This window comes from Cyprinus carpio, chromosome A23 (assembly GCF_018340385.1).
Source record: "Cyprinus carpio isolate SPL01 chromosome A23, ASM1834038v1, whole genome shotgun sequence".
NCBI classification, from domain to species: domain Eukaryota; kingdom Metazoa; phylum Chordata; class Actinopteri; order Cypriniformes; family Cyprinidae; genus Cyprinus; species Cyprinus carpio.
In genome coordinates, this window is record NC_056594.1 from 21,880,233 (window position 1) to 21,897,054 (window position 16,822).

General features: G+C 38.2%; 2 protein-coding genes across 3 annotated transcripts; one reads left to right on the top strand and one right to left on the bottom strand.

The window, feature by feature from the left end:
• Window positions 1–312: 312 nt before the first annotated feature.
• On the bottom strand, window positions 313–12,907 carry LOC109084302 (OTU domain-containing protein 4-like). 2 transcript variants are annotated; one of them, XM_042713598.1, is made up of 19 exons: window positions 12,419–12,907; window positions 10,951–11,034; window positions 10,668–10,718; window positions 10,446–10,492; window positions 9,561–9,633; window positions 9,397–9,478; window positions 9,166–9,316; window positions 8,147–8,204; window positions 7,928–8,051; window positions 7,775–7,839; window positions 7,322–7,416; window positions 6,073–6,188; window positions 5,743–5,987; window positions 5,564–5,648; window positions 5,327–5,397; window positions 3,274–4,171; window positions 2,944–3,120; window positions 2,199–2,239; window positions 313–2,096 (listed from the first exon to the last, which is right to left on the bottom strand). In XM_042713598.1, the coding sequence occupies exons 1-19, from the start codon at window positions 12,572–12,574 to the stop codon at window positions 993–995; spliced, it is 3,723 nt and encodes a 1,240-aa protein (XP_042569532.1). In that variant the 5' UTR covers window positions 12,575–12,907; the 3' UTR covers window positions 313–992. The 2 variants fall into 2 exon arrangements, with proteins under 2 accessions (XP_042569532.1, XP_042569533.1); XM_042713599.1 differs by having other exon boundaries at window positions 5,327–5,382; window positions 12,419–12,906.
• A 2,135-nt stretch (window positions 12,908–15,042) lies between these two features.
• On the top strand, window positions 15,043–16,060 carry LOC109084301 (reelin domain-containing protein 1-like). The gene is made up of 3 exons (XM_042713954.1): window positions 15,043–15,274; window positions 15,348–15,573; window positions 15,797–16,060. The coding sequence occupies exons 1-3, from the start codon at window positions 15,058–15,060 to the stop codon at window positions 15,963–15,965; spliced, it is 612 nt and encodes a 203-aa protein (XP_042569888.1). The 5' UTR covers window positions 15,043–15,057; the 3' UTR covers window positions 15,966–16,060.
• The last annotated feature ends 762 nt before the right edge of the window (window positions 16,061–16,822 follow it).

Consider the following 16,822-nt stretch of genomic DNA (forward strand, 5'->3'; position numbering starts at 1 on the left):
TTGGGTGATGAGTCTGTGTAGTGAGAACGTTTTGGAATAAACTGACTGTAAATGGAAAGAGTGGAATTGAGAAAGACATTCTTTAGCTTTTGTTTGATGTCCAAACTACATATTTATTTCCTCTTATAAGAGCATATTTGACACAAATGAAAACAAGGCTCTGAGGAATATGTAGTCTAATCAAGCTAATGGGAGTTGTACTTTCATGTCTATTGTCTAAATATATTAATTGAAGGGAGCTGCAACTGTAAAATGGAAAGACAAGATATTCTTAAGCCTTTTATTTAATGTCAAAATGGAAAAACAACTGAGAAAGATATTCTTAATCTTTTATTTGTTTGTTTGGTATTAAAACCACATCTTTGGATCAGAAATGTGATTTATTACAGGCCTTTGGCATCAACATTCATTCAGCAGATGATAAGCATAATTAAGGTGCAGTCAGAAACTCTTTATCAAAACCAAATTTTCAAAAGAAAAAAGCAAAACTTGACAAAAAGGCGCTTTCCTGTGTCTGGCGAGATGATTAAACCATTAATTGAACAAGTTTTTCAGGAAATTTATGATTTTTATGACAGTCCTCTGAGAACCAGTCTAAAAAATACCCACTTTAAAAAATGTAAATAAAGATTTCATTATTTCCAGGAAGTGCACACAGATCTGACAAGTTGCATACATGCAAATCAATATAAAACCAATATTCTTTCCCTTTTGCTGTGCATGAAGGGGCAGTGCAACGAGAAAACAAAAATAATACGTTTTATTACCTATGCAAACACACAAATCACATTTTTACAGGGGTTTCGTAAAAAAGGAACAGTTGAAAGAGTAGCTTTACTTTTAATCAAGAATGCCAGAAAACAGTTAAAAGCATTGTCTATATTACTAATCAACATCATTTACCAAAAGCCACCCAGAAACTCAAAACAACAAATTTTGTGTATCTGATATCGCAAACCAAAAACAAATGGTGTATATCCAGCACTTCAGCATCATAGATAAGGTAACTGCGTCTCTACTCTTGGCCCTGCACCTCGTCTCACATAATTTCTGTAGAAAGATTGTTCATCTTGTCTGCCTCGGCCGGAATAATCTTTCCAGCCACGATGGCTCCTGCCTCGATATCCTCCTCTATCATCTTGGCCACGTCTTCCTCCACCCCTGTAGGACTGGCTGTAGAAGGACTGATTGACTCCGAGATCCACATTGTGAAACTCCATCTCTTCCACCGACCACTTATCTTTAGGAGGATAAGGGTGAATGGAGCGAGAAGGGTCTTCTGCAATAGGACCAGGATGAAGGCTCTTTGGGAAGACTCCCCCTTGTTTTCCCAAGTTCCCATTGGTTAAAGGGGCCAATCCTGCCATGTCTCCTTGCAGTGGGCCAATCTGAAAAGGTTGCACGACAGGATAATGTCCACTAAAGGGTGGATGTTCCATCGTGGCCACTGAAACGGGAATGTCTAAAGGCTTGTAATCACCCCCACTCAAATGAGGCTGGCCTCCAGGAAAGCCGGCGGTCTTCTGCAAGGTCCCAAACTGGGGGTTCACAGACCTCTGGCCATTCCCTTGACCTCTGTCCAGTGATTGAGGAACAAACGGCAAGAAATCCATCCTACCATGAGGGCCATGGTTTAAGGCTTCAAGGGGCATTGGAAGTGGCATACGGTGGTACCCAACAGATGATGGCGGATACATCTGATTCCCAGGGGGTGGATAGGGTGGTGCTGAAAACTGCACTGGGGGGTACGACCCAGCATAGGTACTTGGACAAGAGGAAGCTGGCCAGGGCATTGGTGGCCTTGGTGGTAGCTGCATTGGAATGGATACAGGATGATCATTGTAAGCTCCCAACTCTATAGGACCAACAGGGCCGCTACTAGATGCTACAGGTCCAACGGGAGCATGTCTGTCCAGTGAGGAGTCAGGGATGGAGCTCAAATTCCGAGGAGGAGAAGGGTTTTCTGGTTGCCATGAAGTCACGTTGGGGTTAGCAGGAGAGTCCGAGGAAGGAGGAGGCCCTCTAAGGTGCATCTTATAGGCTTGGTTTAGTGCACCCAGATAAACGATGGGAGGAAACATCGGCTGAGAGTACGCCTGGGGAAATTGGGAGTACATTACACTTCGATGTAATTCCATAAACAGTTATAGTCTTTAATAAAGCAACAAATGCAAAGAAGAGTTTTCAAAACAGTGTACCTTGACACCGAGGTTGAAGAAGAACCTGAGGATATTGATATCTGCAATAATACAGAATGCATTTCAAAGATTAAAATCATTTTGTGGAAGATGGACTTAATAGATTTGAATGATGGATTATATTTGAGAGGATATCTTAAATGTCAACTCATGCTGAAACTGACAGACTAGAAAGGATGGCATTAGGGCTGAAGGATACATTGAAAATAGGCTGCACATGATTTGGCGGTTGGCTGCGATTTTTTTTTATGCACAGCTTGTCAGTGAAGTATGGTTGAATGCTGCTGCATCTAAAAACCAGGGGGTGCTCTTGTGCAGAAACTCCAAATATTCCCCGCAGAAGATGCACCATAACATGCGTAGTTCCAGGAAATGCCTATGGGCATCTTTCTATCAGTTCTTCAAACCTCCTTAGGTATTTTCATGATAATGATGATGTTTCACGAGTGTTGCATTTACAAATGCACATTATAAGCGACTCAAACTCATAGGTGATTTAAGACAGAGCAGCACTTCCTACTGATCAAAGAGTTGTGCTTCACAGACAAGCTGCGCATAAAAACAATCGCAGCCTTTGCAATATCATAATCGCAATAGACAGGTCGATTTTACATGAGATTTAGTGTTAATTGTGATTTATCATGCAGCCCCAGATGGCATCAACAATGTTGTGGTAGAAAATAAAAAGTTTTTTTGGTTGTTTTTTTATATACAGTACACAATGGATCACTAGGGTCTTTATTACCTTGTGGTAAGTCGTCTCCTTTTTGGGAAAAGGAATAGGGGGGCACCGGTTCCACCTCTCCCTTCTCGTTTTTGGGGAATCCAGGATAAACTGGGTCCTGAAGGAGCTGAGACCACTGGACATGGGGATAGGGGAGTTGGTGGGGTTGGGATGGGAGCTCAGGAGCAGGTGCTACACCTGAAGGAAAAGAGATGTTCTGTGAGAACTCTCAAGGACTTTGATCAACTGCGTCTACTAGAAAGTCAATATTTACAATAATTTTGTTTCTGAAATAAGACGCATTTCAAACAACGCCACGTCCAAAATTGAACTTCATTAGACAAAACTTACCAGAGGCAGGCACGGCTGTTTCACAGGGTGGTGGATCTGAGGAGCTGAATGAGGACTGAGGCAAGTCTGGAGGTGGAGCAAGGGCAGGACCAGAGGAAGGAGAGATGGAGGTGGGAGGATCATGGGAAAGAGGGATTGGTGTCACAGTAGTATGAGGGTCTACAGTTTTTTCTGCAATTGGTGGACCACTGCTTCCATCAATGGGAAGGGTGCTAGAAGAAGGATCTGGGGCTTCTAACATAGGGGCAGGAACCTGAGCTGGGGCAGAAACAGGTTTTGCAGAGGCTGGTATACATGGTGGCGCGGAAATAGAAGCTGGTAGGGCGGTTTGAATGGACGTGGTTGGTTCAACAGAGGCACATGGGACTAAGCCAGAAGGGGCCAGAGTAGTCTGAGTTGGGATAGCAGCAGGTACTTGGACAGGGGTGATCTGAGACGCAACCGAGCTAATCTGAGATGGCTTTTGAGTGGTCTGGGAATTAAGATTAGGAATGGGCAGCACTTCGGTAGGCACTGGGACAGTTTGTGAAGAGGGTTGGGTAGGTTTCGGTGCAGGCATAGATTGAACAGTAGCTGGGGTGGCACCAGAGACCGCGCCTGCCACAGAGATGGACTGTGAAGGGGCTGAGGTGGACACCGGAGCAAACTGACTGCTGCCTGGGCTTCGAGCAGAGCTAGCCTTAGGTGGGACAGGGGTCTTTTTAATAGCTTCAGGGGCAGACTGATTAGGACCAAGGGCTTTAACAGATTCAGACTGAGATGAAGATGGGGCTTTTTTGGGGTCAGATGAGACAATAACAGCAGGAGATGGAGAAGGAGAGGCAGGGATGGGTTTCTCTTGTATTTTCTCTTTTATTGTTGATGAAGATTTCTGTCCTGGTTCCTCAGAAACCTTTATCTAGAATAGAGTATAAACCATTATGTTTGGATCTAAACTATTGATATATTGCTTGCTTTGTTGCCATTCACGTGGACATGGTGGGAAGCAGCGATTCCCAAACCTGGTCCTACAGTACCCCTTAAAAAGTACACATTTTGGACATCTCTTTCATATGACAACCATTTCAGGCCTTGAAGTGTCTACTATTGAGGTGACTCTGGTGTGTTTGATTAGGGAGACAAAATGTGCTGGGTTGGGAGTGGTCCAGGACCAGGGTTGGGAGACTACAACACTTTCTAGTATACTTGGTTTTGGCAGAACCTAAAAGCAGGGATAGGCAACTCCGGTCCTGGAGGGCCACTATCCTGCAGAGTTTAGCTTCAGCCCTCATAAAAACTCACCTGCCTGTATCTATCTAGTAATCCCGAAAACACTGATTGCCTTGTTCAGGTGTGTTTAATTAGGGTTGGAGCTAAACTCTGCAGGACAGTGGCCCTCCAGGACCGAAGTTGCCTATCCCTGCTAAAAGGCATAATGCAGCCCTGGAGAGCTACTGTCCTGCAGATTTCAGCTCCAACCCCAATCAAACACACCTGAAGCAGCTAATCAAGGTCTTCAGGGCTACTTGATAATTACAGACAGGTGTGTTGGAGCAGGGCTGGAACTGAAGTCTGCAGGATGGTAGCTCTCCAGGAGCAGGGTTGGAGATCCCTGGCATAATGTCTACAGCAGGGGTTCTCAACTCTGGCCCTCGAGGTCCACTTTCCTGCAGAGTTTAGCTCCAACCCCAATCAAACACACCTGAAGAAGCTAACCAAGGTCTTCAGGGTCACTAGAAAGCTACAGGCAGGTGTGTTTAATTAGGATTGGAGCTTAACTCTTCAGGAGAGTGGCCCTTCAGGAACAGGACTGGACACCCTCAGATCTTGCCCTGGAGAGCCAACGTGCTACAGAGTTGAGCTCCAACCCTGTTCAAACTCACTTACCTGTGAATTTCTAACAATCCTGAAAACACTGATTAGCTTGTTCAGGTGTGCTTGATTAGGGTAAGAGCTAAACTCTGCAGGAAAGTGGATCTCGTGGGCCAGATCTGAGGATCCCTGGTTTAAATAAAGACTAGTCTGAATCGGTTTAGTCAGCTGTTCTCTGTGTAAATGGCTCAATGTAACTCACCCCTTGTTTTTCTTCAGCGGCGCTCCTCTGTCTCTGTACAAGCCTCGGGGGTGTTTCTGAAAGCCAAAAGACTAATTAAACTTCAGGATAATGGTTAAACATGAATGAAAATAACACTAGCTAAATATAAGTATACATTATAAAAATGCAAATTGACGTCAGTCACAAACCCAGAACTTCTTCGGTCTATCATGTCGGTGCATCTGGAAACAAAGGGGGCAGAACTTCACAACTCACCCGTCTCTGAGATATGCTCCTTTTGGTCCTTCTTTCGGGAGCCTCTCTTTTCCCCTCCTTTCTTTATGACTTCACTAGCAGTGGCCTGAATTCAAAAGTAAAAATGCATTTGTATCTTTGTTAACAAAAGTGAAGCACTTTTCGTGTTTTAAGTATAAATGCGTTTGCATCGGCTTCACCGTTTGGGGGCTTGTTCCCAGTGAGGGGAAGTTGTGCTCGTCTTTATGCAGAAGCTCCAGAATGGCGCTCTCCTCTTCTAGAAGCACACACACGGGACTGCTGCGCTGATCGGACTGTCTGAACTTGGTTTTTGTGTCATCTGAGGTGGCCTGCGGAGGCCAGGAGTGTTGCTTATGCACACGACCGCTGGGTGCCGACTGAGACGGCGTTTTGTTGGATCTCCGACTTCCTCTGCTCTCCCATTCTGCATAAAGAATCCGATGTGAACACTGAGCGTGTGTGAGTTGATGTTATACAAGAAGTGCATTTTTAATTTGGCAAGAACGTACCGGAGGACGCCTGTGTGCTGTTGTTTGGTGCACCATGTCTTTTGCCCTTGTCTGCCGTCTCCCATGATGCAGTCTCTTCAGATGGAAGACGCAAACTCAACAATGGCACAGTTTCTCTAAACAAACAAGAAACAGTGATAGATGCAGTAGCAATTACACACTATGGTAAACGAATTAGGTCATACCGCCATTCTTTGCATACAGAAAATCCACATACTATGCACAGCACACATACTACTTTTTTAAAAATAGTAGTTAAGAGTCTATGAAAACACCTACACATACAGTACAGACCAAAAGTTTGGAAACATTACTATTTTTAATGTTTTTGAAAGAAGTTTCTTCTGCTCATCAAGCCTGCATTTATTTGATCAAAAATACAGAAAAAACAGTAATATTGTGAAAATATTATTACAACTTAAAATAATAGTTTTCTATTTGAATATACTTTAAAAAAAAATAATTTATTCCTGTGATGCAAAGCTGAATTTTCAGCGTCATTACTCCAGCCTTCAGTGTCACATGTAACATCCAGTCTATCACATGATCATTTAGAAATCATTCTAATATTCTGATTTATTATGAGTGTTGGAAACAGTTCTGCTGTCTAATATATTTGATGAATAAAAGGTTAAAAAGAACTGCATTTATTCAAAATAAAAAAAAAATTCTAATAATATATATTCTAATAATATATTCTCTTTACTATCACTTTTTATCAATTTAACACATCCATTGATTTTATTTAAAAAAAGAAAGAAAAAAAAATTACTGACCCAAAATTACTGACCAGTAGTGTATATTGTTATTACAAAATATTTATATTTTAAAAACATAGCTTCTTTTTTTTTTTTTTTTTTTTACTTTTTATTATTTTTATTATTATTATTTTTTTTTTTAGTATCCTAAAAAAGTATCACATGTTCTGAAAAAATATTAAGCAGCAGAACTGTTTCCAACTTTGATAATGAATCATCATATTAGAATGATTTCTAAAGGATCATGTGATAATGATCCTAAAAATTCAGCTTTGCATCACAGAAATAAATGATAATTTAAAGTATAATAAATTTGAAAACAATTATTTTAAATTGTAATAATATATCACAATATTACATTTTTTTTCTGTATTTTTGATCAAATAAATGCAGGCTTGATGAGCAGAAGAAACTTCTTTCAAAAACATTAAAAATAGTAATGTTTCCAAACTTTTGACCTGTACTGTATGTACAAACATAAAAACACATACTGTTTGTTGAGTTCCCCAATAAACACAGTGACTGGCCCATTGTCAGGACTGACTTCCTGTACGTAAGCATTATAGAAGCGATTATTCAGCTGCACCTGACAAAGATCGAGAAGAGAACAAAGTCAAGACAGTTCCTTTTTAGATAATACATTTCATTTGGATAGCACTTTTTCTAGTAGCTCAAAGTGAACAACAATATTCAGTAATTAAAACAGACAATTAAAAATAAAAACATTAAATCATGAATATACATCGTAAAATATCATGAGTGTCAAATTAATGAAAAAAAGAAATGAAAAGTGGCAATATATAATAAAAAAATGAATAATAACAACATGCACTACGGCTCTAAATTTTGTGGTTGAAAGATATCAAATTTTGTGTACCTGTATTAATCAACTGCAACTTTTTAAATAAAGTCTTTGAATGCGTTTTAAAAATGTCAGCACATACCTTGCACTTATCTCCGACAGAGTACTGCATTCCTGCGGCCATGCAGAAATCCCGCTGCTGCTGAACTAAATACACACATAGTTATTAAAAAATATTTTTCAAAACAAATATGAACTAGATTCAAAAACAGCAACAAAAAAGTAGATGAAGTACTTCGTTTAGAACGGAGCCACACGTCATACTCCACGTTCCTGTAGAGGGCGGGGTTTAGGGACTTTTGCGCCTTAGTGGAGAGAAGGTCACGCCCCCTTCCTCGAGAGTAGCCCCTCCCACGACCCTAAAGCGCAGATATAGACAGAGTATCATCAAAAATATTGAAACAAAGTGATTTCAATTTTCAAGAGAAACAGATGTAAAAAGAGAGAAACCCACCCTCTGCGGCGGTCTGGCGTTCATCCCGTTGGTTGGCTTTTCTCTGGGTTCACTGGACCTAGTAACACCAAATACACCAACATATTAAATTTTGGTGCACATTTCTGAGTGAAGAAGTATATTAAAAGAATAGTTCACCCCCAAAAAAAATGAACATTTGCTGAAAATGTCCTCACCCTCATGTCATCCAAGATGTAGATGAGTTTGTTTCTTCATCAGGTTTGGAGAAATGTAGCATTGTATCAGTGTCTCAGCAATGGATGCTCTGCAGTGAATGGGTGCCGTCAGAATGAGAGTCCAAACAGCTGATAAAAACATCACAATAATCCACAGCACTCCAGTCCAGCAGTTAACATCATGTGAGTGTTTGTAAGAATCCACCGTTAAGATGTTTTTAATTTCAAACTGTCTCTTCTCACTAAAATATCCATAATATTACTATTTCCAGCGAAAAATTCGTCTGAATCAGGAGAGAATTCTGCACAAGTCAAAACAGTCCAAAACAGCTCTAAACAAATATGTGGGTGGATTCTGATGTGAGAGGACAACATCAGATGGACTTTTTTCTCTGGAGAAAGCATTATTATGGATTATGGACTCGTATTTTGGCCAAGAAGCAACAGTTTATAGTTAAAAACGTCTTAATGATTGATTATTTTTTTACAAACATGCAGCTTTTGGCTTCACAAGACATTAACTGCTGGACTGGAGTGGTGTGGATTACTTGTGGATTATTGTGATGTTTTTATCAGCTGTTAGGAGTCTCATTCTGACGGCACTCATTCACTGCAGAGCATCCATTGCTGAGACACTGATGCAATGCTACATTTCTCCAAACCTGATGAAGAAACAAACTCATCTACATCTTTGATGGCCTGAGGGTGAGCACATTTACAGCAAAATTCTTTATATTTGGGTATACTATTCCTTTAAGCCAGACTGGATCATAAAACATGATAAAACGTTGCAAAAATGCTACTGTGAGAGAAAGCGTCTCATGCAAACATGCAAATCCGTACCAGAATTCATCTTCCTCCAGGTCAGACTCCTCACTGCTCTTGCATTCCTCCGAATCCAGTTTATCTTGTCCTTTCCCTCCTTTCACACACGAACCTAAAACACTGCGTTCGACGCCACACACTCGCTCATACAGCAGCTCATACAGGATCGCTAGAGGCGGAGAGACAGTTTAATGTAATTCTGAAAGCATAAAGCAGCATTATATCGTTAAATAACGAAGCGGCACTCACACTGACACACAGCAGCACTTTTCTCAAAAGATTGTGGGTAAACACTGTCATAATGGTTTTCGTTGAGGAAGCAGAGTCGCACCTGACAGAGAAAGAGTGTTATGGGAATAAACCGATTTACATTTAATAAATATAAAGACTAATAATCTTGCATGGACCTGCACCTTTTTAGTGAAGCCGTTCTCTGTGATGTTAACGGGGGGGTGATCAGGCTCCTGGAAAATAACGAAATCATGCCTGGGAAAAAATATTTATTACACCATCAGAAATAACAAACGTCAGATTTGTTAATAATAAAAACAATACACTTTAAGACGCACTGATTTTTATTAAAAATATGATTGATGGAGAATCGAGTAAAGCCGAGCTGCTTCAGTCCAGTACGTCTTTAAACATTATTAATATTTACTTTATAAAAATCAAAACCGCAAAAAGACTCGAGCTGAAGGTGGAGGTTTGTGCAATTTATAATTGCTAAAAAAATATATAAAATCAGATGACAGAATGCATGTAGTAGATTGTGTGCAATGTGTTTTTCAGCACAGTTTTGATCATGTTGATCATTTAGAGGCCTTTGCGTATCAAATATGATACAGTAGGCTTTATAGGATTTATGTTTTCTTTATTAAAATGAATGCATGTCATGTTATTGTCATGACATTAAAGGGGCATTGCAGAAAACGCTTGCATTCTAAATGAGTCTGATTCATGATTTGATAATCTTGTTGATGATATGATGAATTATGCACTTCACAATCTGCACTGTAATCACTTTCCCCTCAGGATCGTCATTCATAGGAGCAAGAAAAAAAACTGACTGCGTGACAAATTAGAATTAGATGTTTTTTACTGCTAATAAATCCCATCTGTGATCTAATTTATTCAACTGAGCATAATGCACAATTGGACACGGTTTTTAAAAAAATCAATAACATTTAGCAGAGGTCCGACAATGAAGCTACTTCATGAAGGCTGCCCATAAAAATCACTGTCCGAATGCACAGTTCAAGCCTCAAAATACACAGTTAAAATACATGTAATATTCTTACTTATAGAGCTCAGCCAAAGCGGTGATCTCCACCTGTCCGACCCAGCTCTAAACAGACAGAAAATGTTTACATCTTAATACTAAATAGTCTGCAATCAACCAAGTTCAGAACTGAAAATGATGTTTTTTATGAGAAACTGAAGTTTATCTGTGTTCAGACTGAAGCATTTCAGATGAGAGCGTCTGCATGAATGTACGATGTTTCGTTTATTTTATTTCTTACCTGAGGGTCCTGTAAATTCTCCAGGTATTTCTCAAAATCGCCTTCAATAAACTACCAAAAACAGAGAAACTGTCTTTAATACACGTATGGTATCCTCACAACCTTACTGTATAAGTATGAAAACACATATATATACATACATATATATACATACATATATATACATACATATATATACACACACATATATATATATATACATATATATATACACATACATATATATACATACATATATATACATACATATATGAATGCAAAATGCATTTTTGTGTAGTCTCACCAGCTCGTAGGTAGCTCGGTTCCGTCTCAGATAATTCACACAGGCCGCTCGCACTTGTGTGTGTAAACCCTGACGGTGCAACACCTGTCAATCAAACACACACCTGTCAGTCGGTGCACTTGATGTGTTACGAAGCGATTTATGAACATAATAAAACATGTCATGAGACGTCAGCCTGAGTCAGACACATTCAACGCATCACAATACACCATTCAGCTTTCATATCCCGGGAAAACAGGTTTATCAAAGCATAAACAACTGAAGTCATTCATGTTTTAAGTGCAGACTTTTAAATCATCATGAGTGATGATTCAGCAATAGCTTTCTTTAGTATTAATTTTAAAAACTTATTTTATTTTAAAATTAATTAATTATATATATATATATATATATATATATATATATATATATATAGAGAGATAGAGAGTGCATATATTAGAATATATAATATTAATTATAATGATGTGTATATATATATATATATAGATTAATTTAAAAAATATATATTTTATTTTTAAATTATATATAATATATAATATAATAATATTGTATATATAACCGTACTGAGCATTAAAATTTCCGTATTTTATTTTATTTTTATATATATATATTATAATATATTTTTTTTTTTTTTTGTTTATATTCATTATTATTTTTTTTTATTATTATTTATATTGTTTTTAATGTATTTTCAAGAGTTTCATTAAAACTGATATTAATAATAATAATATAAATAACATTAATATTAATTATAATTCACATCGAACATTTTATCTATATTCTATAAGTCTACAAAAATTCCTGAAACTACATAATGAATGAATATATGATGAATATTTATTACATTGATCTCATATCACATGATATTAACGACATAAAAAGATAGTCTCAACACTCAATTAGTAATTATTGCGAGGCATCTGATCAGGTATTAATGATCATTAAATAATTTACGAACCTGCATAACATCTTTATAAAAATGAACATTTTAATAATAATAATAATAATTAATTTCACACCTTATGAGAGATTAAGTGATAACGAAACATAATTATAATAGTTTATATATTCACTCAATTCAGTTTTAATACAGATAAATACATATTAAATAGTGTTTTCTGTCGAGGAAAAAAAAAAGCGAGAGTTGTGTTTATATTTGTGCATGTTAGCATAAGCTGCTAGTATGCTAATGCTATTAGCTTCAGAAATACTAAAAAGTGTTTTTGTCAGCGTTTAATGTTACAAACGGTAACATTTAAATCACAAGTGGTTTAAAAAAAACGGCAACACATTTTAGTGCGGTGATATTGTGTGACATTTCAGATAATTGAGTCAAACTGTGACGCGAAGGCGGTTAATGAAGTTTTGGATTCATTTACATATTCATGATTTGTTTCCTGTGTTTGTGTTTATAAACTTTACAATCATGACGTTAATTTGGGATTATGAAGCTCAGGATCGGTCTGACCTGTTCTGCCACGGCTCTGAACAGACATGACCCATCCTTGGCGATCTTTTTGCGGTAGAAGCCCAGCGAGTGCAGGTACTCGTCCATGCGGCTCTCGTGCGTCCCATCCGCGGATAGCTGCTGCTGCGCGCCCGCCGGTGCCTCCCGGAGCTCCATGATGATCCGCTCCCAACGATACTATCCCGATACAAACCACACTATATCTGAAGACAGGGTTTCCTTACCATCCCTGCACTCCGGTCTCTCATGTAAGATCCTTAGGGACTGGATTTACTCGCTTTTTATTATTTAGAAACGTTACGAAGGAACGGTGGACGGTTCCAGCGGCAGCAGCACGCGCGTCCAGTGCTGCAATATTTCCTTCCAAGCGATCACCGGAGAGTGAAGCGGGTGAATGTGCAGATTTACGAAGTCATTAGGACACAATTTATAAAATAAAAGGAGCTGAGTGGACGCTGGGAGATGTAGGAGAAAAGGAAAGTGAAACTACACACCCCATGCTGCATCTATTATAAGCACTGCAGCAGAACTGAAAGAGAAAGTTGTGTGCAAGCAAGAAAACAAGTCAATAAATACTTGCATTTAATTATTTATTTATGTATGTATGTATGCATTTATTTCTGTATGTATTTATTTATTTATACGTACAGGTGCAGAACTTAAAGAGAAAGTTGTGTGCAAGCAAGCAAGCAAACAAATCAATAAATACTTGCATTTATTTATTTATGTATGTATGTATGCATTCATTTATTTATTTCTGTATGTATTTATTTATTTATACGTACAGGCGCAGAACTTAAAGAGAAAGTTGTATGCAAGCAAGAAAACAAGTCAATAAATACTTGCATTTATTTATTTATGTATGTATGTATGCATTCATTTATTTTTTTCTGTATGTATTTATTTATACGTACAGACGCAGAACTGAAAAAGAAAGTTGTATGCAAGCAAGAAAACAAGTCAATAATTACTTGCATTTATTTATTTCGACACTGTAAAGCTGCTTTGACATTATCAGTATTGTATAAAGCGCTACACAAATACAGGTGACTTGACTTGAGTTTACACACAATAACATAAAAGAGGAGGAATAAATAGAGGCTAAATGAAGTAGGTCCTTTTGTGAATATATCCTGAATCAGATCTCTTCCAATTTATAGTTTATTATCTTCATGATCACACTCACAAAAATAGATCATCTTAACCTACATCATATATTTCATACATAATTTAATAAAACGTTATCGCATTGAACCAATATGTTTGTGTATATACATATTAATATTTTTTTATTGTCTTTGTTGTATATATATATATATATATCATATCATATGATGTATTATTTATTATGTATGAATATATATTTGATTATAAATACACCATATTTTTGTTTATTTTAAGGTTTTAAAAATATAATTAAATACATGTGTGTGTGTGTGTGTGTGTGTGTGTGTCTGTCTGAGTCGGTGTGTTTGTGTCTGTGTGTATGTCTGAGTCTGTGTGTGTGTGTGTGTGTGTGTGTGTGTCTGTATCTGTCTGTCTGTCTGTGTGTGTGTGTGTATGTGTGAGTCTCTGTGTGTGTGTGTGTGTGTGTGTGTGTGTGTGTGTGTGTGTGTGTGTGTGTGTGTGTGTGTGTGTGTGTGTGAGTGTGCTCTCTGTGTGTTTGTGTGTGTGTGTGTGTGTGTGTGTGTGTGTGTGTGTGTGTGTGTGTGTGTGTGTGTGTGCGTGTCTCTGTGTGTGTGTGTGTGTGTGTGTGTGTGTGTGTGTGTGTGTGTGTGTGGAGGAGGATGTGGTGGTTCCTGGATCAGCAGCTGCTGCACATCCTGGACCAGAGAGAGAATAAAAGACATCAGGATAAAAGGAAGGCAGGATTAGAAAAGAAAATAACTGGAAGGGGTGGGAAGTATAAGAAAGAGAGAGAAAGATGAAATTCTAAGAGAGAAACTTCTCAGTTGTTTATGTTGCACTGACTTGCAGGACAGAAGCTTCTTCAGTGTAAGTATGTATTTCATTTATATCACTGACCACCTGAATACATCATATGAATATAATTAATATTTAATCATATAATTTAATAGTTATTCAATAATATAAATTCCTATTATCAAATGTTATTAATCTATATTTTATTGTATATTTTTGTCAGAGACTTTTTTTTGTTTGTTTGTTTTTTACTAATTTTAGCTAATACAACAATAGTTGGAATTCATTTTTTAATCATTAAGAATTCTAGAAACTAAAATTACATCTATAATGTAATGTTCTGAGTAATATCATGACTTTTCAATCTTTTATTAAAAAATACATGTTGTGTTATCATGTTTTATTGGTTTTAATGAAGTGACACTCATATTTTGCCATTTCTTTCCGCAAGGAACTGTCTGATTTTAGAATAGAATATTCTGATATATACATTTAAAAATAAAATGGAGTATTGAAATAAGTGTAAACTCTGAATACAGTTTAAATCGCTTTGAATAACAGTGTCTGCCAAATGCATAAAGTGTTTTTGAAACAAATGAGTATTTTTATAAATATTAACACAGATACATTCAATGTAAATTGTGTTGGTAGGAACTTAATGTAACAAAAACACAAATGTGTATACATCAAACACTCATGTTTTTACCAGAAAGCACATGATGATGATGATGATGCTGATGAAGGCAGTGTTGGCTGGATGTGTGATTGTGTGTGTGTTTCCCGCTCATGGCGTGTGTTTCTCTCGTGGTGCGAGTGTCTCATCGTGTGTGAACATGAAGCCCGGCCACATCAGCTCCTTCCCACAGCACACACACTCCTCCGTCACCATACGCACCAGCAGATCAGTGTACCTGCCACAACACACACTCACAGGTAACACACATCTCTCTATCCATTCATCTATCTGTCTATCTGTGAATAATAGTTTGTGTGTTGTTCTGCTCAGTAACGGTTCAGAGTTCCCGGGCGTTTATGGGGTTTCTGCTTCAGGCTCGCTCTGTTCTGGAGGACCGGCTGGTCGGCGGTGAGTTCATGCTCCACCCTCCCAGCACACACACACTGTCCTGCCTCAGTGCAGACGACACCGTCACACACTCGGACAAGATGCTCAAGAGGAATCTGTCGTTCAGCTGGAGGGCCCCGACACAATCCAGCGGAGACCTGCGCTTTTAGTAAGAAAAACACTGGCATGGCTGCGACATTGTGACTGTAGTTCAACTAGCTTAACTAGAACAGAAGAGATGCTGTATGCTTTATGCTGTGCAGACATCAACAGGTTGCTGTAGAAAAGCAGGACTGTGCTGTAAACCAGTCTAGACCGGCATAGAGTTCATGTATTGTTACATGCAGAAACCACACACAAAAATGACCATTTTATTCCCTTTCTCTCTGCAGCATCACACTGGTTCAGTCCTATTTTGTGTACTGGACTCGAATCAGATCGGCAGTGGTGCATGATGGGACACGTAGTTCTCTGATCACTGACAGCATTACAGGACAACCAGCGGTGAACACGACAGGTGATTATGACCAGACCAGCACACACACATTATATACACAATAATAGTTAATGGACCTGAACTTGACTTGGGTTTGAAAGAACCTAGTAACCAACTAGAAAACTCTGCATAAGCAATAATCTAGAATACCCTAGCAACTGCGTAGCAATGTGCTAAAATCCATTCCAAGCACATTAGTCACCACAAAGCAATGCCCTGGCAACCAACTGCCTAGCAACAATCCTGGACAACCTAGCAACTGCATTGCAACATGATAAAAACCATAAACTCTATAACCTGCCTAGCAATATTCCAGAACAACATAGCAACTGCTAGTAATGCCCTGGCAACCAACTAAAACATTCTATAAACTACAAAGCAACTATCCAGAACACCTAGCAACTGCACAACAATTCCCCGGCAACCAACTAACATTCTATATTCTGCATAGCAACAATCCAGACACCCTAGCAACTATGTAGCAACATTCTAAAAACTACTTGAAACCCATTAGCAACTAGTGCTGGGTAGAATACTTATAAATTGTAGACCGTTATTGATTACAAATTATATAATATAATCATGTAATCCATAAAAAAGTAACTGTAGTCTGATTACGAGTATTTTAAAATAATATAATCAAATTACAAGTACGAAATTTTTGGAATCTGATCACGTAATCCAGATTACATGTAATCAGTTACTACCTAGCTCTGTTAGCAACTGCGTAGTAATGCCCTGGCAACCAACTAGAATATTCTAGAAACTGCAAAGCAGCAATCCCAAACACCCTAGCAACAACACTAGCATTGTGGTGGTGAGTTTTGCACATTTTAACACAACTTAAATTTGTTTAAATGCAAAAAAAGTCATATTTTGCTCACAAAATGTGCAAATTTAGTTTATATTCAATGCTTTGTAT